The following is a 25067-nucleotide window of genomic DNA, read 5'->3' as shown; positions in this document are numbered from 1 at the left end:
GCTACATTCACTTAGTTTTACTCAGCAACTGAAATTGCATTTTTGCTGAAGCGACTAGGACCAATTACTAATCATGCCTCCCTCTGATGAACCATTTTCTTAGGAGAGAAAAATCTAGCCTCGATGCAATTATCAAATAATCTAGAGTTCATACTATATATCCTACATTTTACAAAACAAGAGTTTCCTCTCAAGTAGCTACATAACTGTTAAAGTTTTAAGGAATTTTAAAAATATATTATCTAGCAATATTGCTCTGCCAAAAAAATGCAATCTTGACTCTGAATTAAGTAATCTTAGTGCTTAAAGTGGTCATCCAAAACCTGAAAGGGGACAACCAACAAACCACCTTTTTAGTACCTAGCTCCCCAGAAGAAAGGGCTGTTAGGAAAATACTATTAATATTGATAGCAATTGTATCACACTGATACGCAGGTAAGTGTACTTGAGGACTAAGTACCTTCCTTGGAGTTCATCATTATGGACTATGAATGTCACATAAAAAAAAAAAGTGCTGTCATTTCATTTTATGAATGCTGAATCAGGCAGTTTTAGTTAACTGCAACACTTTACAAGCAGGCTATCAAATAAGCCCCAATTATCAAGTTGTTTCAGACACAAAGCTTCTGTTTCTATTAAGTATAATTAAAGAATTAAAAGGATCAGTGTATTTTTCTTGAGATATATTAGTCTAAAATGATTTGCAATAAGTTCCTGAACACCCAAGTGACTGAAATTCCTTCAGCTATTCAAAACACTCCTCTGGAATGCCAGTCTTCCAAATGGCAAGACTGTAAGAACACACAATTGATAAATTGATATTCATTCTCTACATTAAACATTAAGGAGTAAAAAAAATGGCAAGCTTAATAAATTCACAGGAGGGGGGAAAAAAAGTGTAAACAAATGCCCCAAATCTGTCTTATCCAGAATGGCGTTTTGTGGTACTGCACGAATTCAGGCATTTCATCAGCATTCGGCACACCGGGGGCCACTCAGTAACTAATGTTGACAAATGAGCCGAGAAAAAGTCTCACCAACAAACAGTATTAACAGGTAATGTTGCAAATCAGTCACGGAACCGCGCGGGAAGGAACGTGGAGGAATCGAAAGAGTAACAATCTTCCGCCAAATTTTACATTCAGAGCAAATTAATCCATCATAGATACATACTTCTCCGGGGCGGGGGGGAGAAAGAGCGAAAGGAGATATTTGGTACGACCCAGAATAGCCATGCGGACAACACACACACACACACACACACACACACACAGCAACTGCCACTTCCATTACAGTTTGACAGTCATGGATTTGGGTAATTAGAGTAGAAATGTGTGTTCTGGAAACACACTAAGACCACACCCTAGGACTGAGAATCTGGACTTTAAATGCTGCGAAGTGAGGTCAACGCAGTACCTAAGGTGGACGGTCTGGCCGCACAGGTGGAAGGGATGCGGGCACCAACTTCCACGCGGGTGACCGGGAGGGCCGGGTGTCCGGGCGAGGCATGGCGGAGTCCGAGGGAGAAGGGGGTGTGGACTAGGGACCAGCACCGGGAGAGAGGGAAGGAGAGAAGGCGGCCGCTAGGAGTAAAGGGCGGTGGGAGCTGCGGGTAGGGGGCGAACGTCGACGCGGGGGGGGAAGAACTCGGGGAGCCAAAGGTCACGGGCGGCGGCAGGGCTCGGGGGTGGGAGGGGGCGGCAAGCACGCGCGCGGAGGTGCGAGTGGAAGGAAGCGGCGGAAGAAAGGAAGATCCGAATGAATGAGTGCCGCGGGGGCCCGGGTCGCGGAGGAAGGGGCCGGGGGCGCCCGCGGAGACGCAGCCGCAGCGCCGGGGCGGGCCCCCGCGCCAGAGGATGAGGAAGCCCCGCACCGGCGCCGGTCCCACCGCACCCGCCTCTCCGCCAAAATGGGGTCGCGCGCGGAGCAGGAAAGCGAGGACTGTGAGGGAAGAGGGCAAAATGGTAAAAATAAATCACTCACTCTCCGCGCGAACCTCCAGGCTCTCTCAGCCCCGCTCCTCCGCGCTCCTCGAGCCGCGACGGCAGCTCCTCAGCGGCGCTAGGGGGAGCCCCGGGCCCGGAGCGGGGCAGCGGCGGCGGCCGGACCGGGAGCCCCTCCGCACCTGCCCCTGTGGCGGAGCCGCGACGAGCCAGGCGGCGGCGGCAGCGGCGGTTCGGAGCTGGGAGGGCAAGTGACCCGGATGTACAGGGTAACGGCGAGGAGGGGGAGGGGGGAATGCCAGGAAGTGAGTGCGCCGCGGACCTGTCCGGCCGTGCGCATGCGCCGCGCGCCCGCCCCGTAAGGTAAATCCTCAGCCTTCCTTCCCCGCCCCTCCTTCCCCGCCCCTCCCCAAGGGGGCGGGGCGAGGCCGAAGACAGGTGGTCCGGAGGGCTCAGCTAGGAGACGAAGGGGGCGCGGCCACCTTGTCCGCTCCCCCCGCCCTCCTTAAAGGGGCAGCACTTTCGCGCGGAGATGGCATCTGGGTGAGTCGGGGTCTTGCAGCCATCTCGTTTTACAGATGGAAAACTGAGGTTCAGAGGTGACGGTGACCTGCCTCAGGTCAGCGAACTCAGAAATGGCAGAAACTGGAACTCGAGACTCGCGGATCGGGGCTCTGTGCTGAACCCATCAAAGTCGTCACATACCATCACTCCCCCACGCGTGGAATGGCTGGGCTGGTGGGCACGCCTTTCCCTCTCTGCCAGGTACTGAGCCTCACACTCCCAGACGCGGCAGATGCGCTTGGCAGGCTCCCCAGAGCCGAGAGGTACTGGGGGTGCGAAGGTATCGCCTGCGAAGGTATCCTGGAGACGCCCTTGAGAGGTGTTAAATAATCAGTCTGAGAACAGAAATCAGGCGCCACGTGAGACTTGTACGGTGCTACCCATAGCACTTTCAGATAAACGAGACTATGTTCTGGGGTCTGCTCTGGGCAAAGATATCTGATGGACAGAGAAGTTGGATGTGACAGAGGGCGCAGCTTCTTCATTTTCCCCTAATTCCCTTTTCACTCTGAGCATAAATGCTCCCTCTTTACCTACAACACCAGAACATCCCATCTAGCTAGCTCAACCTAATCTTGTTATGAAACTCTCAGATTTTTTCATTAACACTAACGTATAAACGATCACAACGTTACCTCTCCCAGGGGTATTTTCAATGTGACTGCGGAGCAGATCGTTACTATGGAGGTAAATGGTTCTAAACATTTTGGGGTCAAGAGCCCTATTGAAAATCCCATAAAAGTATGCGCTTTTCTCTCCAGGAAAATGCATATATGCACACAAATTTGCACACAATTTCAGGAGATTTTTGGATCCAGGAAGCCTATCTGTGAAACCCTGATTATGAACCCTTGTTCTAGTCAAATGGGTAAGATCCCAGTAACTATCTGGGCCTCAGCACATGTAGCCAAGAAATCACTCCTTGCCCCAAGTATAGAAGGGCAGCCCTTAACCTTATTTAGCCTTCTGTCTTCCTCTTCCTCTTGAGTTACACGGAGACCAAGTGATATTGGCCATATTACAAAGAAACGTGTTAAGAGAGTAGGTGACTTTTTCAAGGCACACTCTAAGGGCAAGAGTCCTAGGCCTCATACTTTTACCCTAATTATCATACTTATGGATGATTTGGGGGTCCTACACTGTATCCATTATAATCTTCATCAATTTCAATTAAACACAGGGAGCTGATGTTTTGCAAACACTAATGCTGAGAGAACAGTCTTCACAATCCAAGAACTCTGGTCCATTTGTTTGACACACTGACACCCACTCTTAAATAACCCTGGTCCATATCGACCCACTGTCCTCTATTTGAACTCTATCTAGTTCTTACACCTGCTCAGTCCCTTAGATATGAGCTCTGAGTAATCACACACCTGTAACCCAATCTCCCACTGAGAGCAGAAATCTCTTCTGTAATATACTCAACACCTGAACATCCAGTTTAGCTCGAGTATCTCCATTTATGGGGAGCTCATTATCACAATGGTCAGCCTCCTCTAATTGTGAGGAGCCTCTTCTTTTACACTGATCAGAAATCTGATGCCCAACAACTGTCATCCATTGGTTCTAATTTTATTTCTAGAAAGAAACACAGACGTGATGCTGGCCTGGCGGAGCTTACCGTCCAGCAAAGCAAACAGTCCATTTGATGAGTGATAACCATAAAATCGGACGAGTCCCGTAAGGAGGATGCAGTGCCCCTTTCAGAGGCACCTTTGTCCTTATCAGCCTTAGACCTGTGCCTGATTTGTGTAAGAACTCATGAGGAAGCTCTACCACTACCCCATGGGGGATGTCCTGAAAGAAGGAACAGAAAACAAGACCCTAAGTGCTGAATTTATTCTTCCACGATCCTTTCCTCATCATTCTGCATGAATGTAATCACATTTCAGCTGAGGTCAAAGTTTTAGGTTGAAAAAAAACAAGCGGAAGGATGCAAAAAAAAAAAAGATGTTTACATAAAAGCACTAAGCTCCAATGATAATTTAATCATGGTGGCTTGCTAGCATTCTTTTGAGTTCTTAGTATGTGTCAAGCACTGTACTATCAGCCCTTGACTCGCATTTTCTCTTTTACTTTTTACAAAATCAGTCATTGAGTCATTCAGTCAACACATGTTTTTGCCCCTCTGCTATGTCCCAGGCACCATGCTGAGAGTTTATGGTGGAGGACAGTAAGCCATGTGGTCCCTGCCCTGGAGGGGCTCAAAATTTCGTAAAAGGAAGGGCTATAAGCTCACAATTACAACATGGCATGATTCGTTGTAATTTAGGAGGGTGGAGGAACTAACCCTCCCTGGAATGGCTGTGGAGGCTTCAGAGAAGATGAGCTTGGTCTTGAAGAGATGAGGCAAGGGCCAAGAAGAAAAGGCACATGGGCACAGAGGCAAAGGAAGAGGAGTTCACACATGCTGGGGGGAAGACTGGGGTGGTAAGACTGTAAAGGACCTCCTCATACGCCAAGCTAAGGAGTATGAACTTACCTCCTGAAGGCAACCACCGGTAAATAGAAGCTTCTAAGCAAAGGAGAGACATAATCAGATGTATTTTATATCAAGATCACTCTGACCACAGTGTCCAATAGGGGCTACAGTGGGAGAGAGAATGGAGACCAGCAGACCAGTGAAGCTGTTGTGAAGTGCAGGCGAGAGATAATAAGAGACCGTTCTAGGAAACTAGCAATGGAGAGGAAGAATGGGCACCAGAATTAAGATATTTACTGATGTAGAATCTACAAGAGTTTGTGACTAGCTCAATCTAGGGGAAGAAAAAGCAGGAGCTGTGGCGCATGACCCTGAGGTTCCTAGCTTAGTGGACTAATTGAATGGTGACACCATCCAATCCCAAAACCTTTACACAGTTTTCATTCCTGTTCTCTTTCAACCTTTATCCCTGTAAACGCACATTGCTTCAGTTGGTATCTTCAGATGTCTGCAGCTATTTCCCAATACTTTTTCCTATTTCTCCAGTCACATTTATCATTTTAATGGCTGCAGAATATTTCATCATGTTGAAATAGCTCTGTTTCCTTCAGTTGCTAAAGGTCCACACCCTGCACGCCTGGTTCACCCTAGACTCATTTGGCTCTGGGCATTTTGCAAAGGATGAGTTGAGCTAGAAAGAGAGCCTTTAGGGGAAGGGTATTGGAAAAGCATAGCCTCAAGGGCCAGCAAAGCTGCAACTCTTGTGGGAGAGGCTGGGCAACTGTATTGCATGCAGAAATTGCAAAGCTGTTGAAAAGAACCTATCAACCGTGGGAATCCTGATGTCTAATTCCCTGTGGAAGCTGGTTCTCAAGTCCTAATCCATCTAATCCATTCATTCCTTCATTCATTTATTCCCTCTTGGAGCAATGCATTCTTGTGAAGCAGAGGGCAATAAAGCAGAGCTGAAAGCAGCTTTATTTAGCTGTGGATTTAGCCCCGCAGGGGTTTTGAAGTCTATTCAAAACCCTTCACAAGTGAACCTCTCAGAGCCTCAGTTTCCCCACAGGTTTGTTGTAAGGATTAGTTTAGGTAAAATTTGTACAGTATTTGGGACAGAACGAAGCATACATTAAGTTCAATAATTATTTTCAGTCTTGGATCCTTCCCTGTGCCTCCTTGACTCCCAACATTTTCCTTAGCTTCTGAGCACACCCACCAGGCGACAGTGCACATGCTGGAGTTCAGAGTCTGAATCTGCCAGAGTGAAGCAGGGCACTCACTTCGTCTCTCTAACCTTCCATTTCCCGTCTGTGAAATGGGAATAAAAACCTATCCACAGGAATGCTGTGATGCTCTCATAAATACTATGTAGGAAAATATGTTCAAAACCCCAAAGCACGATGTCATTATTGACTATGACTGCTATTACAGACCTCACTGTTTTCTTGGTTTCTCGCCATTTAAAAAAATGATGACTTCAGCATAAGTTCCGTGGATTGTAATCACTGGGTCAAAGGATCTGAACATTGTTATGGTTCCTGATTGGTACGGCCCAGTCGCTCTTAGGACTCTGTGAATAGCTGCTGCCATCGTTAACTCATATACACCATTCAGTATGTTTAAGCGCCTCGATTACAGCTTTTGCTGCCTCTGTGTCCAGTCTTTGTCCTTAATCGAACATTCAGGAACTTCTCTCAACTGCTTGTCTCCTCCTCTTCAAGGAATGAATGAATACTGAATCCCTGAACAAAGAGGCGCCTTCCCAAATATTTTCAACACAGCCGAGGCTGAGGACTAAGACTCCAGGGTCATGCCTTTCAGATGAGTGTCCACCCGGGGGGTGCATTTAATGAACGCAGAAGAGGATGAGGAAGGAGGCCTGCGAATCCCTGAGCAGCACTCTAAGCCTGTCCAGCATGAAAGATGGCATCAGAGCTGCCCCTCGAAAAGAACCAAAGAACAAAGCCGACAGCTCAAACCCAACACATTCCTGTTATTTAGCAAAGCAGTCACCAGTCTCTCAGGGGCCATAAAGTTGTCCACGTGACCGTACTCCCCCAGTTACAGGGTGTATCTGTGAGCCTCCTCACATTTCCAAGTGTAACACATTTCTCACAAGTGGGCAGCTCCAGTTCAAGTTTCACCAGCCCTCTGAGTGACCTGCAGGAAAGCAGTAGACTCTCACTGCCTTGCATCTGCTGGTCCTTGCCTGCGTCTCCAGTACGCTTTCCAGCATCTTCACGTGGCTGTCGCTCAGCCTCCAGGTTCAAGGGTCGCTTCCTCAAAGTGGTCCCATCATCTTTCCTAACGTCGACCATCCATCATCCATCATCCATCATAAAGTCTTCCCTTCCATCATCCTCTTATACATCACTGGCTTCTTTTTCCTTCATAGCACTTATCACAACCTGTAATTATTATTTTTATTTTTGAGCTTAAAAACCATTTTAAATAAGAAAAGACTCTCAATACAATGTCAGCTCAGTGAAGTCAGAGGCCAGGGCTACCTTGCCCACTCCTACACCTGTGACTGTGCCCACCCAGCTCCTAAGAGACCCTCAATAAATACATGGAATGATTTTTTTGGGTAAAAAGAGAGATTCCTGGCCCCCTCTACCTTTCTTTCACTCTGATTATATGAATAATACATGTTGTTTGCAGAAAAAAATTGGAAAATACAGATGAGCAAAAGGAAGAAAATATAAACACCCATGATCCAACCTCCCATACCTTGTGGATATGCTTCCAAATGTTTTTTTCTGTGTCTATACCCGTATAAAGATAATGCATATATTTTTATAAAAATGGTTCATATTCTGAATTATCATCTGCTGTGTTCATCTCAAGATTTATCTTAGTCACCTTTCCTTAACAAAGGTACTTCAGCACCTGGTTGTTAAAGGCTCTATAATACGTACGTACTGGACCACGTAGCTACACCACAAAGTATTTAACAAGTCTCCCAGTGTTAAGCTAAAGGGGAGGTTTCTTCAATGTCCATAAAGGTAACATGTTGTAATACAGCACTTCCTTCTTGACAAGCTTCCCATTTTTTCCCTCTGTGTTTGTACTGCTTTAGAGCTGTATTTCTACAGAACTGTACTCCCCACCGCCCATTCACCACCTGGAGTTATTAGAGTCCCCGTCAACTAGAGAAGCAAAATTGTCTGCAGCCGGAAAAGCTGAAGTATGACGAAGCCAGGATGAGGCCTAGGAGTTCAATTCGGGAATCTGCTGCTGATACAGGCGACAGAAATAAAGAACGTGTTTTCTTGCCAAGACTTTAACGTAAAAAGAGGAAAAGAAAGACTTTCTGTACGTCTTCACTTCTCCTTCCCAAGCCCTGTTTAGAGGCCAAGTTTTTCCCAAGAGGGATGGGCTGGTCCACGGAGTTTACTGCTGTCGTAAGCAGTCCACAGGCCAAAGCCCACTGCCCCGTTTAAAGCAGAGGTGGCTGCAGAAAAGTCTAAGAGGGCACGCAAGGATGTGCTGGCCTTTTCCACAAACAGCTCTCTCAGCCCCTTGTGTGGTTCCGGAGCCACTTGGCATTTTCAGCTCTGACAGTCACACCCTCCACGAGAAAAGGCCTCCCTCTGCCCACCTGGCACAGCAGACCCCACTCCAGCAGGACCCGTCAGTGTGCCAGGGCGCCCGCTGCCTGGACCACCTGCCCACCCCCGCTGCAGGTGGGCCACCTTGTCAAGATGCACAGGCACAGGAGGGGGTCACTGAAGGTGGGGCTGAGATGATATAAAATCAGAGATGGTGCCAGAGGGAGGGAAGGAGAGGAAGGGCTGGGTGGGCCATCCATTCCCGGCCCTCACCACCCTGTGACCCAGAAACCTAAACAGAGGTTAATCTGCTATTCCACCACCTTATATGGCACCCCATCGGAGGCAGAGGGAAACTACCTGTAAAGAAATAGTATCCCTAATTGTGTCATTGGTCACTAATTTATCGATGCCATTTAAAAAAGATTTTGTGGGACTTCCCTGGTGGCGCAGTGTTTAAGACTCCGCACTCCCAATGCAGGGGGCCCAGGTTCGATCCCTGGTCGGGGAACTAGATCCCGCATGCATGCCTCAACTAAGAGTCCACATGACACAACTAAGACTCCGCATGCCGCAACTAAAAAAAAAAAAAAAAGATCCTGCATGTCACAACGAATATCCTGCGTGCCACAATTAAGACCAGGGCAGCCAAAATAAATAAATAAAAATAAATAAATATAAATAAAAATAACAAAGATTTTGTCTGAACTTACAGTTACCAAAAGGGAAGGGGGGGCGGGTAGAGGGATAAATTAGGAGCTTGGGATTAACAGATAAACACTACTATAGATAAAATGTATAAACAACAAGGACCTACTTATAGCACAAGGAAGTATATTCACTATCTTTTAATAACCTACAATGGAAAAGAATCTAAAAAACAATACACACATATAACTGAATCACTGTGCTGTACACCTGAAACTAACAAAACATTGTAAATCAACTATACTTCAATTAAAAAAAAAAAGATTTTGTATGTGTTTTCCAGAAATACCATGGTTAGAGAAAAGAGAAAGGAATTTGGTTTGAAATACAATGATGACAGAACGAACTATTACCACCAACACCTCTGATCAATGGTTTCATTTCGGCTGGTTTTGAACAAAATGATTTCCACTCGTTTTATAATTCAATCCTTATAATGACATCATGAGAAAGATTTCATTGCTCCCAGTTTCCAGGTAACAAAATTCAGGTAAGGTACAAAAAATTTTTAAGTATTTTGCTAGAGGTCACAAAGCTACTAAGAGATGGAGCCAGGATTAGACCCCAGGTCCTAGAGCTGTTTATATTCATGAGTCACTCAACCTTCCTTGCTTCCCACCCCTCCTTTCTTTCTACAAATATTAATTAAACCACTTAATATCAAAGCTCCATCTAAAACACTAGACTAGTCATTTATAAAATAGGCACACCCGGAGCAAATAAGCCCGTGCGCCAAAACTACTGAAGCCCGCGCACCTAGAGCCCGTGCTCTGCAACAAGAGAAGCCACCGCAATAAGAAGCCCGCGCACCGCAACAAAGAGTAGCCCCCGCTCGCCTCAACTAGAGAAAGCCCACGCGCAGCAACGAAGACCCAACGCAGCCAAAAAATAAATAAATAAGTAAAAATTAAAAATAAAATAAAATAGGCACAATAACCACCTAACTCACTGCTATTGTCAGGGTTAACTAAAATAATAGATGGAACATGAAATCGCTAATATTCAACCACTTTTTACTCTAAAAACAGCAATTACATACAGCTAAATCTAATAGGGCCCTGGTCTTGGTAAACTCTTAAGTGGTAAAAAAAAATGTACATTACAGACTATCTTGGGTTTTGAAATTTGCGGTTTTAGTATTCAGACTCGGAAGGCTGTATATCACAGTGGCTGAGAGCTCAGACCCTGGACTCAGAGTCTGAATCCCTTAATTCTCTCATCTGTAAAAAAATAGGAAAGTAGGGACTTCCCTGGTGGCGCAGTGTTTAAGAATCCGCCTGCCAATGCAGGGGACACGGGTTCCATCCCTGCCCGGGGAAGATCCCACATGCCGCGGAGCAGCTAAGCCCGTGCACCACAACTACTGAGCCTGCACTCTAGAGCCCGCGAGCCACAACTGCTGAAGCCCACGCGCCTAGAGCCCGTGCTCCGCAACAAGAGAAGCCACGGCAATGAGAAGCCCACGCACTGCAACGAAGAGTAGCCCCCGCTCGCCGCAACTAGAGAAAGCCCGCGTGCAGCAACGAAGACCCAACGCAGCCAAAAATAATTAATTAATTTTTTAAAATAGGAAAGTAATGGTATTCACTTTCAGAATTAAGTTATTTCATGTAAAGCACTTAGCGCACTGCCTGGCAAAGGTAAGTGCTCAATAAATAGTAGTCTCTTCTATTATTTGTTATTATTGTTATTATTAACTTGCTACTTTCATTAAGACAGTATTTGCATAAAGCTGCCCATATTAGCATTATGTATAATAAAAACCAGAAACAAATGAAATTTCCCACGATAGGGAAACAGCACAGTTGGGTTTGAAAGAACTGTCTTTAGAATTAATGAAAACCAATTTAATTAAAATTTAAAAGCTCCTGCTTTGCCACTTAGGGGCCACATAATTTTGAGCAAATCATTTCTTTTCTCTGGATCTGTTTCCTCACTTCGAAAATGAAGGGTCTGCTCTCAATGACTCATAAGCCCTCTCCAGATTTAAAGTTTATATTCCTAAGGTTCTAAATAAATCATAATCCATCAACATCAAGGATAATAAGCAACCCCTAGGTACACAGAAAGATGATAGCAACATGAGAAAATATTTTATGAATTAATAATCCCAACCTTCTTTAACCCTGTTTTTTTTTTTCTGTAACAGTGATTACCTCCTAACAGAATTTGTATTATGTTTATTGTGAATATGAAATAAGCGGAAGCACCAGGAGAACAGGGATGTAGGTCTGGTTGATTCACCAATCTGTCTATCCCCAGCCACTAGAGTGATGCCTGGCACATAGTAGGAGCTCAATTAACATTTGTTGATTGAAAATTTGTGAATATTAAGTTAAAAGAGCAAAGTACAAAAGTATATATATAAAATAGAATGTCATTCATATAAAATATCTACACTTACGGGAAAATGGCAAATGGGATCAGAGAAGTTAAAACTCAACGACAACACAATGAGAGCAGGGATGAAAGAATTTTACTTTCCTTCAATGTTTTGAACAATTTTATTTGTTCAAAAAGATAGCATTCGAACAGAGAAGCATGTAGAGAGGAGAAAAGTGAAAGAGAAATGGAAGTAGCCTAGGGAAATGGGAGTGGACCTGAAGGAGGGCACGAGGAAGGGCTGGAGGGGCCATAGGGGATAGAAGGCTCTTGGGGGTTAGTTACTCTGTGAATGGAAACAGAATCACAGGGGCAGAAGGAAAAGTAGGTAATTTGATGCAGAAAAGAAAAGCCAATTTATTTTGAACTTTTAATTACAAGCTAATATCTATTAAACTATTCCCAGGTTGATAGAAGTTCCCCATTAACTGCCTCAATCAACGGAAGCTTTGGTGAATTTGAGCACTAAGGGGCCCTTGGGGTGTTACCTGTTCCTGTTCTCATCAGTCCTGAGCCTTCTTTTGAGCAGCTGCTGTGGATGCAAGAAGAATGAGGCCCACATACTACGGTTAACTGGTAAACCATAGGTCTTTCATGAACCAATTGATCGACAATTCCATCCAGAGTCACACACTGGGGGGAACACACAGAGTACAGGAAACAGCCTTCCCTTCCAGGGGATGAAAGACACACTACCTTATTACAATACAAAGCAACACACAACTGCCAAAGAAATTGATACAGACAAATGGCCTGGAAAATTAAAGGGAAAGAATCATTCCTTTTGGTTTGGGGGAGTCTAAGGGGAGGGGGAAGGGAGGAGATGTCCAGCCTTGTCCTGAACTTTATCAAATCACTGGGCCCCTAGTGCTGTTTGTGGACTTAATCTTGAACCCTTCACCTGGTCTTGTCTTGCCTTTGGGATCACATGCTACTCTGAATGCCTCCAGCCTCCAACTGCTCGCTTGAGCTGTTCATCACGGCCATGCCTGTGAACTTTGAGCGAAGCAGGTCAGATCCCCAGCTGGGAGAGTCCTTGGGACCCGTGTTTCTTGTTTCCGGCACATAACATAATTGTAATTGTATGGTGATTTGTGTACTTCCCTGAACACTGTGAGCTCCAGCAGGGCAGATGCCATCCTGTTTTGTCATCACTGTATCCCAGTGCTAGCACAGAGCCGGGCACCATGCCTGCTACAAGGCATGCACTCAAACCGTTGCAGCTTGTCAAAGAGATGGCATGGGTCCAGCTTGAGTTAACCCAGGCCTAGGGCCTTTACCCTACTCTGAACCCCCAACATGGCCACAGCCCTGGAACCAGGGAATTGGATAAGCAGCTTAAGAAGGTGAGATTTAAGCCCTCCCCAAAGTAGCCAAAACGATAAGGTCATTAGCTGTGTGACCCAATAGTTGAAATACAGAGCTTTAGACAGTACAATAGGGATAAGTCAAACAGGAGCTAAGAGCCTGGAAAGAGTTTAGATTCTCACAGTTTTGAATTTGGGGGCTACAGAAGAAAAGATATTGCATAAGGTTAAAAACAAAAAAAAAAAGAAAAAGAGAAAGAATAAAGGAAACCTTTCCAAGAGAGAACCAATATGGTCCAAGTTAAGAAGAAGCTTAACTGGTTTAGCTAGCTTCCTCTCTAAAATCCTGGTGCTGATTTCATGTTAGAAGACAGGTTTACAGGGGCTTCGCTGGTGGCGCAGTGGTTGAGAATCTGCCTGCCAATGCAGGGCATACGGGTTCGAGCCCTGGTCCGGGAAGATCCCACATGCCGCAGAGCAACTAGGCCCGTGCGCCACACCTACTGAGCCTGCGCGTCTGGAGCCTGTGCTCCGCAACAAGAGAGGCCGCGACAGTGAGAGGCCCCCGCACCGCGATGAAGAGTGGCCTCCGCTCACCACAAGTAGAGAAAGCCTTCGCACAGAAACGAAGACTCAACACAGCCAAAAATAAAATAATTAATTAATTAATTATTTAAAAAAAACCTATCCTTCCTCATTGTTTAAAAAAAAAAAGACAGGTTTACAGAGAGAGCATCCCTCCTCAGTTGTTTTTTTCTTTTAACAGTATCTCCTTTTTTACTTTTTAAATTTTATTTATTTATTTTTGGCTGTGTTGGGTCTTCGTTTCTGTGCGAGGGCTTTCTCTAGTTGCGGCAAGTGGGGGCCACTCTTCATCGCGGTGCGCGGGCCTCTCACTGTCGCGGCCTCTCTTGTTGCAGAGCACAGGCTCCAGACGCGCAGGCTCAGCAACTGTGGCTCACAGGCCTAGTCGCTCCGTGGCATGTGGGATCTTCCCAGACCAGGGCTCGAACCCGTGTCCACTGCATTGGCAGGCAGATTCTCAACTACTGCGCCACCAGAGAAGACCCCCTCCTCAGTTTTAATGCACAGAAGAAGACAGCGGAATGCTACCATGCCCCAGCTCTGGTCCTGTCTGAACCCACAGACTTGGAGAAATGTCTGTGGTGTCCACTTCAGCATTTTATTTAACATTTTTGTTTAATAGGTCACTTGTATTAATGAGTGCCTGCATCAGAGTTTCTGAATGAATCACCTAATTTTAGACATGGAAAGAACCTTGGAATTGACCTTTAATCTAACATTCTGCTCTTTAGAAAGTGGAGGGGCCCAAAACGGGTCCAGAGGGGGCCCACAGAGCACAGCCCCCCAGGCCTGGACTCCGGGCCTGGAGTGAGGAGCACACGGGTTCCCGTCTACACTGTCAGAGAACTGCTGAGTTTGCTTCCAAAGGTGAGTCTGGATCACTGAGGCGTCAACAGAGTCATGCAAAAAAATCTCTACTAATAAGCAGTGTGTAACATTCAGTGTGGTATCTGGTGTGATCTTCCAGGGTAAACAAGGTCAATTAAAACATTACCCTTATTTGGCCCTTCATTACTCACAAATCTCTTCCAAGGTAGAAAAAAAAAAAGTTAGGAGACATGTACAGATGGATAAAGAAACAAGTGGGGCTTCCCTGGTGGCGCAGTGGTTAAGAATCCGCCTGCCAAGGCAGGGGACACGGGTTCGAGCCCTGGGCCAGGAAGATCCCACATGCCGCGGAGCAATGAAGCCCGTGCGCCACAACTACTGAGCCTGCGCTCTAGAGCCCGCGAGCCACAACTACTGAGCCCACATGCCACAACTACTGAAGCCCGCGCACCTAGAGCCCGTGCTCCGCAACAAGAGAAGCCACCGCATGAGAAGCCCGCGCACCGCAACAAAGAGTAGCCCCCACTCGCCACAACCAGAGGAAAGCCCCCGTGCAGCAAGAAAGACCCAACACAGCCAAAAATAAAATAAATAAAAATTTAAAAAAAAAAAAAAGAAACAAGTGGAAATGCAGATTTCATGGGACTTCCCAATCACCCTTAAGTGAGGAATGGTATCGTTCTTGGTAGTAATACTGAACTACTCACAGAGTTCCTATAAATACTATTCCCTGCTGTTGTGTCTTTGCCCATGCTGTTCCCTCTATTACAAACACCCTTCCCACCACTCCCATACTTCCCCTCCAAACTACCCACCAAGACTCCGGTCAGGCATCTCTATGGACATTGGATAAGGATTTCAACGTGAATTAGTTCCTGTTTTTACCTTTCAGTAACACACAGCCCTACTTAAACTGGCGGTCCTTCTAGGAGGTTTCAAAAAGACTAGCAATGGTATGAGGTTTGCATAGCACTATGTCCTCCATTGAGAAAAGAGCTACAGAAATACAAGGTAATGTTTTAATTTATTTCACCTGATTCCTTGAACGGATTTTTTTTTTTTTTTTTTTTTTTTTTGATGGATGAATCAACCAACCCAAGATTAATAGCCTGGTTTACTACACTCATTTCTCTTTCCAAGCCACAAGCCAAAATAAACTCCCCCTCAATTTATAATTTTGCAAAATGTGCTTTTGCGTGTCGACTCCTGAATCCACTGTGGTTATTAAAAGGATGGCTGCATCTGTCAGGATGGGCCAGGTTACTCTGTGGTAACAAACAAGCCCTAAATCTCAACCCCAATGATGACCACACTGGTCACTCTGGGATCAACACGAGGAACCCAACAACTCCATCTTTGTAGACTTTACCTGACACTCTGGATTAAGCAACTCTGTAGCTGACATCAGTTTCAAAGACATGACCCCCTCCTTTCTTTATCCAACCACCTATAAAGCTGTCTTGCAGGGCTGCCGTGCGGACTGGATGTGATCCTGTTTGTTAGGCACCCAGGACACTGCCTAGCTTATAGGCAGCAGTTGGTAAATGATAATGGTGGCTCGTACCCCTGTCATTACCATTATCCCTACTCATCTTCAAATGATGATAACGATGTTATTATTATAATTCTCATACACCAGTGGTTCCTTTACTCATCGGCACATTGGAATCACCTGGAGAGCTTAAAACCTACCAGTGCTTGTGTCCCAGCCCCAGAGTCAGTGAATTAATGCATCTAGCGTGTTACCCTGGCTTTGGAATTTTGAAAGCTCCCCAGGTGATTCTCATGTGCAGACAAGTTCGAGAACCACCATCATAGAGGCAGCAAGATTCACATCTATACAGACACATATGTCCCTGTGTACACACACCAGCTGGTCTGCTGCCAGGTTCCATAAATCCAGCCACCTTTATGACAGTGGTATTCATATCATTCGGGTCAGTGAGGTTATGAGTGGCAACAAATAGCCCCTAAATATTAACTCTAACAACAACTACGGTGGGCACCGTCCAGGGTCAACTAGATGAGCCCAGCAACCATATTTTTCTGGTCTTTACCTGACACTGAGGCCTATGCAGTTTACCCTCAGACCTCGTTTCCTCTTTACTTTCACAAGTTTGCCAGGCCCATAGTAAATCAGAGCCAAAAAATTATACTAGTGGAGACAGATTGGGAGGACATCTGGTCAAAGGAGAGCCACCAAAAGCTATTAGTAACTGAGACTATGAGTTTGTTAATTCTCGATCCCCAAGACCCAAAACATAGTAGCCAACTGAAGAGAAATGTGGATAGGTAAATTCATTATCATCACTAATTACCTAAAAAGAAGTGAAAAGCAGACGCAGAAACTCGAGAAGTACAGCATCTAAGTTGAAAACCTTATGGGTCAAGTGTTTACCAACCATCATTTTGATTTCCCTCTTTTTGTTCCTTTCTCTCAGGATGAAATTACGTCTGCTGGGGTGGAAGTGAGATCAGGAGATCTATGAACAAAACAAGGGCCTTTCACCTGGCAGCAAAGCACAAGACATGCACGCTGGGTGCAGGCAACAGTATGAACACAGACATTTTGCCACCAGCACACAAGCAAAATCATCTCCTGCTCTGTTGGATGCTAAGGCTCTGCAGAGCCTGGAGAAAACTAAAAATCCAACTTGTTTGCCCTTGTTTGGGCCGTTTAATTTAGGAATCACTCTGGCTTTACATTAACTCTTTACCAAAAAATGTATTCTGTGTTGTGAACACTTGTTAACTTGGGGCCCGGGGGAGGAAGCATTGTATATGATTACATAATAGTTACTCTATTATTTTAAAACCAAATGGAAGCCTCAGGCAGCAAAGTCAAAAGGAGAGAGAAATCATTTTTGTAAAACTATCTGAATGCAACCATCTCTCCTGATGCATTGTGAGCTAACAATGGTTCTGCTTTTCTCAGAAGCTCATTCAATTATCTGTTGCTTATCTGGATCAGGAAGAGGGGTTTTCCTCCCATTTAGACTTAATTAAAGAAAACAAGCAGGCAGGATCCCTCTAATAAAAGCCTGAAATGAAAAGCAATAACTACCCCCAAGGCCCTGCTTATTGTGGAGGAGTCATTAGAGGAAGCTTTGAAGGGTTTTTGTTAATCTATTTTCACTACATCACAAAAAGGAGAGGAAGAAATGTGGGATCCACAGTCTCAAAACACCTTGCTTCCCTCTCCTAGGTGTGCAATTGCCAGCAAGCCACTTAACCTCTCTGAACTTGTTTGTTCACCTGTAAAATGGAAATACCTGCTTGACAAGAACATTATAAGAACTGAGAAAACATGTAATGTGCCTAGCCTTCAACAATGTAAACACTCCTTCCTCTGATCGCTGCCAAACTCTCAGGAAGCTCACTAGAATGGGAGCTTTTTAAGAGAAGGGACAATGCCTTACTCATCTTTCTATACCCAGATCCTAAACGCTGCCCCTTGGAGAGAGCAATTGCTTCTTTAACATCTGTTCCATTCCTGTCCCACCAAGCAGCATCCCTCATTCATTCACACCTCATCTCCAATTCCAGGGGTGGGTCCGGAATGGTCTAAGCCAATCAGTGTTATCCCATTTCCTCTGCCACCGTGATTGGTTGAGAGATAGAGCGTGTCCTGAGACGATCCAATCCGAGGGAAGCTCAGAAATTTTGTTTAATGGCTCTGGGGAGAGAGGGTAGCTCTTTCTTCCCTGGATGTAAACAAGCAAGCGTGCGTTCTGAGAGGTACCAGCAGCCAGGCCACCACACAGGACAGCTCTCCTCTGTACTTCTTAGAGCACGTGTATTCTACGTGGTGTCTCCTGGTGCTGAACAATACAGAAGCCCTGCTGGCAGCCCTCTCACTATTATGAAGGGAGTCACCAGAGAATAGAGCCAACAGACAGAAGTGCAGAGCCAAGAGAATCACAAAAAGAGGAAGCTGGAGCCCTGATCAAAGTGTGCCTGAAACCTACATTACCTCTCCATTTTTTGGTTATGTGAACCATTCAACTGCTTCTATCAATTATCCAATTTGAACTGGGTTTTCTGTCCCTGGCAACTCAAAGCAGCCTAATACACCCTCTTGCAGGGCTGAATGAATCACTGAACAGAGAATTGTGCAGAAACATTATCGCTCTTTCAGTGACTTAACTCAGACTTCAAGTTCCCTAGGAGCAGGAGCCCTCATTGGTCTTGGGCATCCCATATCCCAGCGCCTGACAGAGTTTCTGGACCCTGGTCCTCGATAAATACTTTTTAAAATAAGTGAATGGAATGAAACCAAAGCATCTGGGGCTTCAGAACCTTCCAGAGCCCCACTCCCCAGATGTGTCTCGATCAGAGGAGCATGAAGAGGAACCTCGTAGGATTTGGAGCCATCAGATAGGCCTGAGCTCAAGTCAAAACTCCAAGTGAACTTCAGCTTCCCCCCTATAAAATGAGAATAATAATACCCATCTTCCTGAGCAAGAGGAGCCATGTGAAAGCACTCAGGGGAGGCCATACTCAGGAAATATGTATTTCCCTCCTTCCATTCAGCTAACCCTGCTTCAAACTATGGGTTCTGATCCGGAGTTCAGAACATAGAGTCATCATATGGACATGATGGTGGGCCACACCCCAGATCACTCAGCAGAGCCAGCCTTGGGACAGGTAACACACACCCTGAGCCTCCCATCCTTCGACACAAACCCACTCCCTTTAGGAGAGGGGTCTTGGGCAGAAGGCATATATAAAACTAGGTTGTCCAGCTTTCTGGCTGTGGTGCTTCCTTTTGGCTTTGCTGGTTGCTTCCTCTCACAAGGGGTGTGAGACTTGTGCAACTGGCAGTATCCCAGATCTGCACATCCCTAGAGGCTGTTGATTCAACCATTTACAGTGATGCAGAACTCAGCTCAACTGGCAGCTCCAAGAGGGGCAGGAACCTTGCTTCATTCACTGGGCTACCCCCAGCACCCACAAAACACCCAGTGAAATATTTCCTGAGTACATGAATAAAGACGAATGTGTGGATAAACAAAGAGTGATGAAATCAAGATTCTCGAATAGAACTGTAGTAAAACCCTGTTAGTTAGTACACAGACTGCTGGTTATGCAGCAGGTAAATCAAAGACCAGGGAATGAGAGAGGGCTTCTGAGGCTGACAGGTGTGGACCAAATTCTGGTCCTAGAATTCTAGTGACTACTCCTGGGACCTCAGGCAAGTTCCTAAACTCTCTAAGCCAGTTTCTCTCTGACAAACACAACAACCAAGATTAGATAAGAATTTTTAAATGCATCTGTAAAACACGGAGAAAAGATTGAGAGAATATACATCAAAATATTAATAGCAACTAGCCCTAGGTAGTTAGATTATGGAAGGACTTTTATTTTTCTCTTTTCTTGTGCATTTTTGGATTTTCTATAATGAACATAAATTGGTGGTCTAATAAAAATAAAATGAAAATCAAAGTAGGGTGATGGCAATTAAAGCATCTAGCCTAGAACCTATGACACAAAGTAGGAACCCAGCAAATGTTTCGTCCCCATGAACACCCTTCAGACATTCAGAAACAGCCATCATATGTCTCCTATTTCTTGTTAAGTATCTCAGCTAATTTAATGTCATCCTTACATGACTTGATTTCAAGGCTCTCTTTTATCCTCCTCTCTGCAAAGGCTCCATCTGTTAAAACCTCACTCCGGGTATCGTATAACCAGCTCACAGAATCAGTAGCAGCTCTTGTTTGCTCATTCATCTGTTAATTCATTCACTGGGTAAACACTGATTAAAAACCTACTATATTGGACATCCTTGCTTTTGCCTAACCCCCGTTCACAAACGGTTCCCAGATTTTCTCAGGGAACATCTGCCTTCCCTCATTCTCAGTTCTTGGGCTCTGGGAGGTGCAGACCCGACCCCAGCTTCTTCAGGGGGCGGACATTTGATCCAAGGTGGCCAGTCAGGGCATCTCATTCATCTGGCCACAGGGATTGGTTAGGAACGGGCACCAATCAGGGAAGACCAATCAGAGACATTAAGACTTTTGTTGAACTGTTGGGTAAGTGGCCTTTTCTCCCCTGCTGCTAGAACTGCTGACAGGTATCTTGCCACCACAATCCAAAAAGAAATAGTAGGCAGCGCTGAGAGATGGAGAAAACCTGTGTAAGCCTTAGCAACACCGTCTAAGCCTCCATGCCTTCAGTTCCATCCCTGGACTTTGCAGCTACATAAACCAGCAAATCCCCTTTCTGTGGAAGCCAGTTCAAGGTGGGGTTCTGTTACGAGGTCAAAAGAATCCTAACTCATGAAATTTGAAGTGCCGTGACATAAGCTGCATGCTGGCTATAAACAGATGAAGCGAGAGGATCCAGGGCATCTTTCTTGGCACTTGGTCTGAGGTGGAGATAGCTACAAACAACTACAATTATTTAAAGCCAGTAGAACTTCCCTGGCGGTCCAGTGGTTAAGACTCCGCGCTTCCACTGCAGGGGCCATGGGTTCGATCCCTGGTCGGGGAAGTTCCGCGTGCCTCACGGTGCGGCCAATAAATAAATAAGTAAATAATAATAACAACAAAAGGGCATTAAAAAAATAAAGCCAATAAGATAATTGCTTGAACTAAATACTACACAAAGCAATGCTCAGAGCAATGGGAGCACAGGGAGGAGGAGTCAGGGCAGGCTTCATGCAAGAAACAGCATTTCAACTTCCTCTGTATCTTCATTCAGGCAGTGAAGATAGAATTACTGTTTGGGGAAGTCAACACGGTTGATACACAGTCATCTCACAGTAAACTAAAAGCACTACATCCCACATTGCAGCATGGCCAATGATACTTAAAGCACTAAAGGGTGCCCTCTGGATGAGCCCACAAAACAGCAACAGCCGAGAGCAGGGTCAAACGGCCCTCCCTTGCAAGAATTTCACCCCAGTGTTACAGATGATGTTACACTCTTAAATAATATTCAGGTCAGGTTTTGTGATTTTGATTCCATGAACTTAAGTTTTCACTCCAGTTTTTCTGCCCGTTTGGATTACTGTTGAACAAATCACAAAAACATTACAGCAGGGGCTTCCCTGGTGGCGCAGTGGTTGAGAATCTGCCTGCCAATGCAGGGGACACGGGCTCGAGCCCTGGTCTGGGAGGATCCCACATGCCACGGAGCAACTAGGCCCGTGCGCCACAACTACTGAGCCTGTGCTCTAGAGCCCATGAGCCACAACTACTGAGGCCCGTGCTCCTAGAGCCCGTGCTCTGCAATGAAGAGTAGCCCCCGCTCTCCACAACTAGAGAAAAGCCCCTGCTCAGCAGCAAAGACCCAATGCAGCCAAAAATAAATTAATTAATTAATTAAATTAAAACAAAAACATCACAACAGCCCTCTCAAGATGAATAACCTATTTACTGAATTTATTACCAAATGATGAGAGAGAGAGAGAGCGAGCAAGCCTCTGGTTCCATAAAACATGTCATGATGGGCTAGAAACGTGGCTGATTGCTGAAAACAACAAGGGCAACAATGAAAGCACCTCTGGGAACATCTATTTTGCTAAGAAAGGCCCTGAAGGTCCCTCTTTTTAAGTGAACAGAGCCAGTGTCTCTTAGATCTTTGATGATGTGAACTCAACAGGAGAGTTGTGAAGATAAAATAAGTCAGAAAAGGAGGACAGCGCAGGACAAATTCTCCTTGCCTTTGTGGTTTCTAAACACACCAGCGATTCATTTGGTCCAGAAACACAGCTCCAACTTTCCAGAGCAAAGAACCTTAGAGCTGGAAAAACTAACACTGATAGAACACTTACAGGTGGTCTCAAGAGAGATTCGGGGATTAATGGCAGGAGGGAGAGAGGCTTGAGATGCCTTGCAGATAACTGGGATTGCTAAGAAGCAGCTTGGTTCCCTCTGTTCACAAAGCACTTTTAAGATTGCTGTTGAATTCCACTTCTTCTCCTTGCGTGCCACATGACTTCCCACAAAGACTTTACCTCCCCTCTTCCTGAAAATGGGATTATTGTTTATCACACACTGACCAGGCCACTACTAGAGTCCAGGAAGAGTCAGACAATGGAGAGACCCACAGCGTATGACAACACGGGCAAGTGCCTGGTCCTTGGCATGTGCTCAATAAATGCTGGGGATCAGCAACCCCATGGAGACCTGCCAATCTCCCCTAAAAATAAGAGGGGTTTGGGTTGAAAGCTCCCAAAGTGAAGTTTTTGTTAATTAGTTTGTTTTAAACAACAACAAAAATATCATAAGCTTATGCTTAAAAAAAAAAAAAATTTTTTTTTTTGGTTGCTCTCTGCAGCGTGTGGGATCTTAGTTCCCCGACCAGGGATCGAACCTGTGCCCTTGGCGGTGAAAGCGCAGAGTCCTAACCACTGGACCGCCAGGGAATTCCGTAAAAATTTTTTTTTAAAAAAAGGATATACAGTAAGATATCCTCCATCCACCCCAGACCCACCATTGCCTCAGCTTTTCCTCAAAAGTTAAACAGGGGGGCTTCCCTGGTGGCACAGTGGTTAAGAATCCGCCTGCCAGTGCAGGGGACACGGGTTCGAGCCCTGGGCCGGGAAGATCCCACATGCCACGGAGCATCTAAGCCCATGCGCCACAACTACTGAGCCTGTGCTCTAGAGCCCGCAAGCCGCAACTACTGAGCCCACATGCCACAACTACTGAGCCTGTACTCTAGAGCCCACAAGCCACAACTACTGAACCCACATGCCACAACTACTGAGCCTGCATGCCACAACTACTGAAGCCATGTGCCACAACTACTGAAGCCCACATGCCTAGAGCTCATGCTCTGCAACAAGAGAAGCCACGACAATGAGAAGTCTGCACACCGCAACAAAGACCCAACACAGCCAAAAATAAATAAATTAATTCATTAATAATAAAAAAAGAATGCAACCTGGAATAAATGGATAAAGAAAATGTGATCTATTATATATATGTATATAATGAACTATTACTCAGCAATAAAAAAGAAGGAAATCTTGCCATCTGCCACAACATGGATGGATTACGCTAAGTGACATAAGTCAGAGAGAGACAAATACCGTGTTATCTCACTTATATGTGGACTCTAAAAAACAAACAAACAAAAAAATCCCTAATCATAGATGCAGAGAACAGATTGCTGGTTGCCAGAATTGGGGGTTGGGGAGTGGGAAATATGGGTAAAGGGGGTCAAATGTACAAATTTCCAGTTCTAAAGTACATAAATCATGGGGATGTAACATACAGTGTGGTGACTATAGTTAATAATACTACAGTCCATATTTGAAAGTTGCTAAGAGAGTAGATCTGCAAAGTCCTCAGCACAAGAAAAAAAATGTTGTAACTATGTACGGTGATGCATATTAACTAGACTTACTGTGGTGATCATTTCACATTATATCCAAATAGGGAATCATTATGTTGTACACCTGAAGCTAATATAGTGTTATATGTCAACTATAAAGAACACCTCAATTAAAAAAAAAAAGAATGGGGACTTCCCTGGTGGCACAGTGGTTAAGAATCTGTCTGCCAGTGCAGGGGACACGGGTTCAATCCCTGGTCCGGGAAGATCCCACATGCCGCAGAGCAACTAAGCCCGTACGCCACAACTACTGAGCCTGAGCACCTAGAGCCCATGCTCCGCAACAACAGAAGCCACCACAATGAGAAGCCCACGCACCACAAGGAAGAGTAGCCCCTGCTCACTGCAACTAGAGAAAGCCCACACACAGCAACGAAGACCCAACGCAGCCAAAAATAAAATAAATAAATTTACATATATTAAAAAAAAGAATGCATCCTGGAGATGATTCCTTCTTGGTATATACGACCTACTACTTTAAACGGTGGCCCAGTATTCTCCTGTAAGGATACACCATAATCCCTTCGATCAATCCTCTCCTGACATACATTTATTTCAATTGCTTCCAGGGTCTTGCTACTTCAAACAATGCTGCAATGAACATACATTACACACATCTTCACACACATGTGTAACTACAGGAAAGATGAGATTTATAAGATAAAACCCTTGAAGTGGAATTGCGGGGTCAAAGAGTACTTGCACTTAAAATGTTGGCAGATGGTGCTGAATGGCCTTCAAAGAGCTTGGACTCACTTTCATTCTCGCCAACAGTGTCATAAGGATGCCAGTCTCTCCACACACATCCACAAAATGTTTTCTTGTTTCTTAAATTCAAGGGAAGAAAGCAGGGGCAGAGCTCCACTCTTGTCCCACTGTCTCTTCCTGCCCCTGTGATATTACACAGGATACTACTACTTCCTGAAAATTCTGCCCCTTGGATGCACAACCCAGAGATCAGAGCTTAAAACAGAATGAACGTCAGACCCACTGGTGTGCTGAGCTGGCTCAGACTGGCTCAGAAGAGCCAACTATGCACATCTCTTCCCAAGGCCATGTTCAGTGACATTATGTCGGTAGCTTGAACTTGGTCGTGGTGGAAGTATTTATACCATAGAAATCGGTAAATGCTACAGTCAGGGCTTCTTTTCTTTCCCCCAGAGAGACCTTTGTCAAACATCAGCCCATCAATGCATACTACAGTGGAAACTGAGGCTCTGCTACCCTTCTTTGAATATTTCTGCCCTCAATAGGGTCACAAGTTCTTGGAACCTAAGGACTGGAGAAGATCTGAAGGGACAGCTAATTATTCTGTCTTCTAATGATGCCTCTCCCCTAGTCCCTGTGCTGAGACCTAAGTAGTACCCTCTCCTTCTCTCCTCCATGCCTCTCTACCATATTCCCATCTCTTTATAACTTATTG

The 25067-nt window shown here is 45.3% G+C and overlaps 1 protein-coding gene across 10 annotated transcripts in view; it reads right to left on the bottom strand.

Annotated features, from left to right (window-relative positions):
• The window catches only part of CYRIB (CYFIP related Rac1 interactor B), a 152491-nt gene that overhangs the window by 85826 nt on the left and 41598 nt on the right, over window positions 1-25067 (bottom strand). For 5 of the 10 annotated variants that reach the window (XM_036830191.1, XM_036830195.1, XM_036830193.1 and 2 more), the window contains exon 1: window positions 1984-2182. The exons of the other annotated variants lie outside the window; for them this stretch is intronic. Coding sequence is in view for 1 of the 5 variants with exons in the window: in XM_036830195.1 (XP_036686090.1) it covers window position 1984 (1 nt within the window). In the remaining 4 variants the exon portion in view is untranslated. Of the gene's footprint in view, window positions 1-1983; window positions 2183-25067 lie in introns of those variants that run through there. 10 annotated transcript variants of the gene reach the window in all.

The sequence above is a fragment of the Balaenoptera musculus genome, chromosome 17 (genome assembly GCF_009873245.2).
Source record: "Balaenoptera musculus isolate JJ_BM4_2016_0621 chromosome 17, mBalMus1.pri.v3, whole genome shotgun sequence".
Classification (NCBI taxonomy): Eukaryota; Metazoa; Chordata; class Mammalia; order Artiodactyla; family Balaenopteridae; genus Balaenoptera; species Balaenoptera musculus.
Note: the sequence above shows the minus strand (reverse complement) of the source record. Positions and strands in the feature narration are given on the sequence as shown.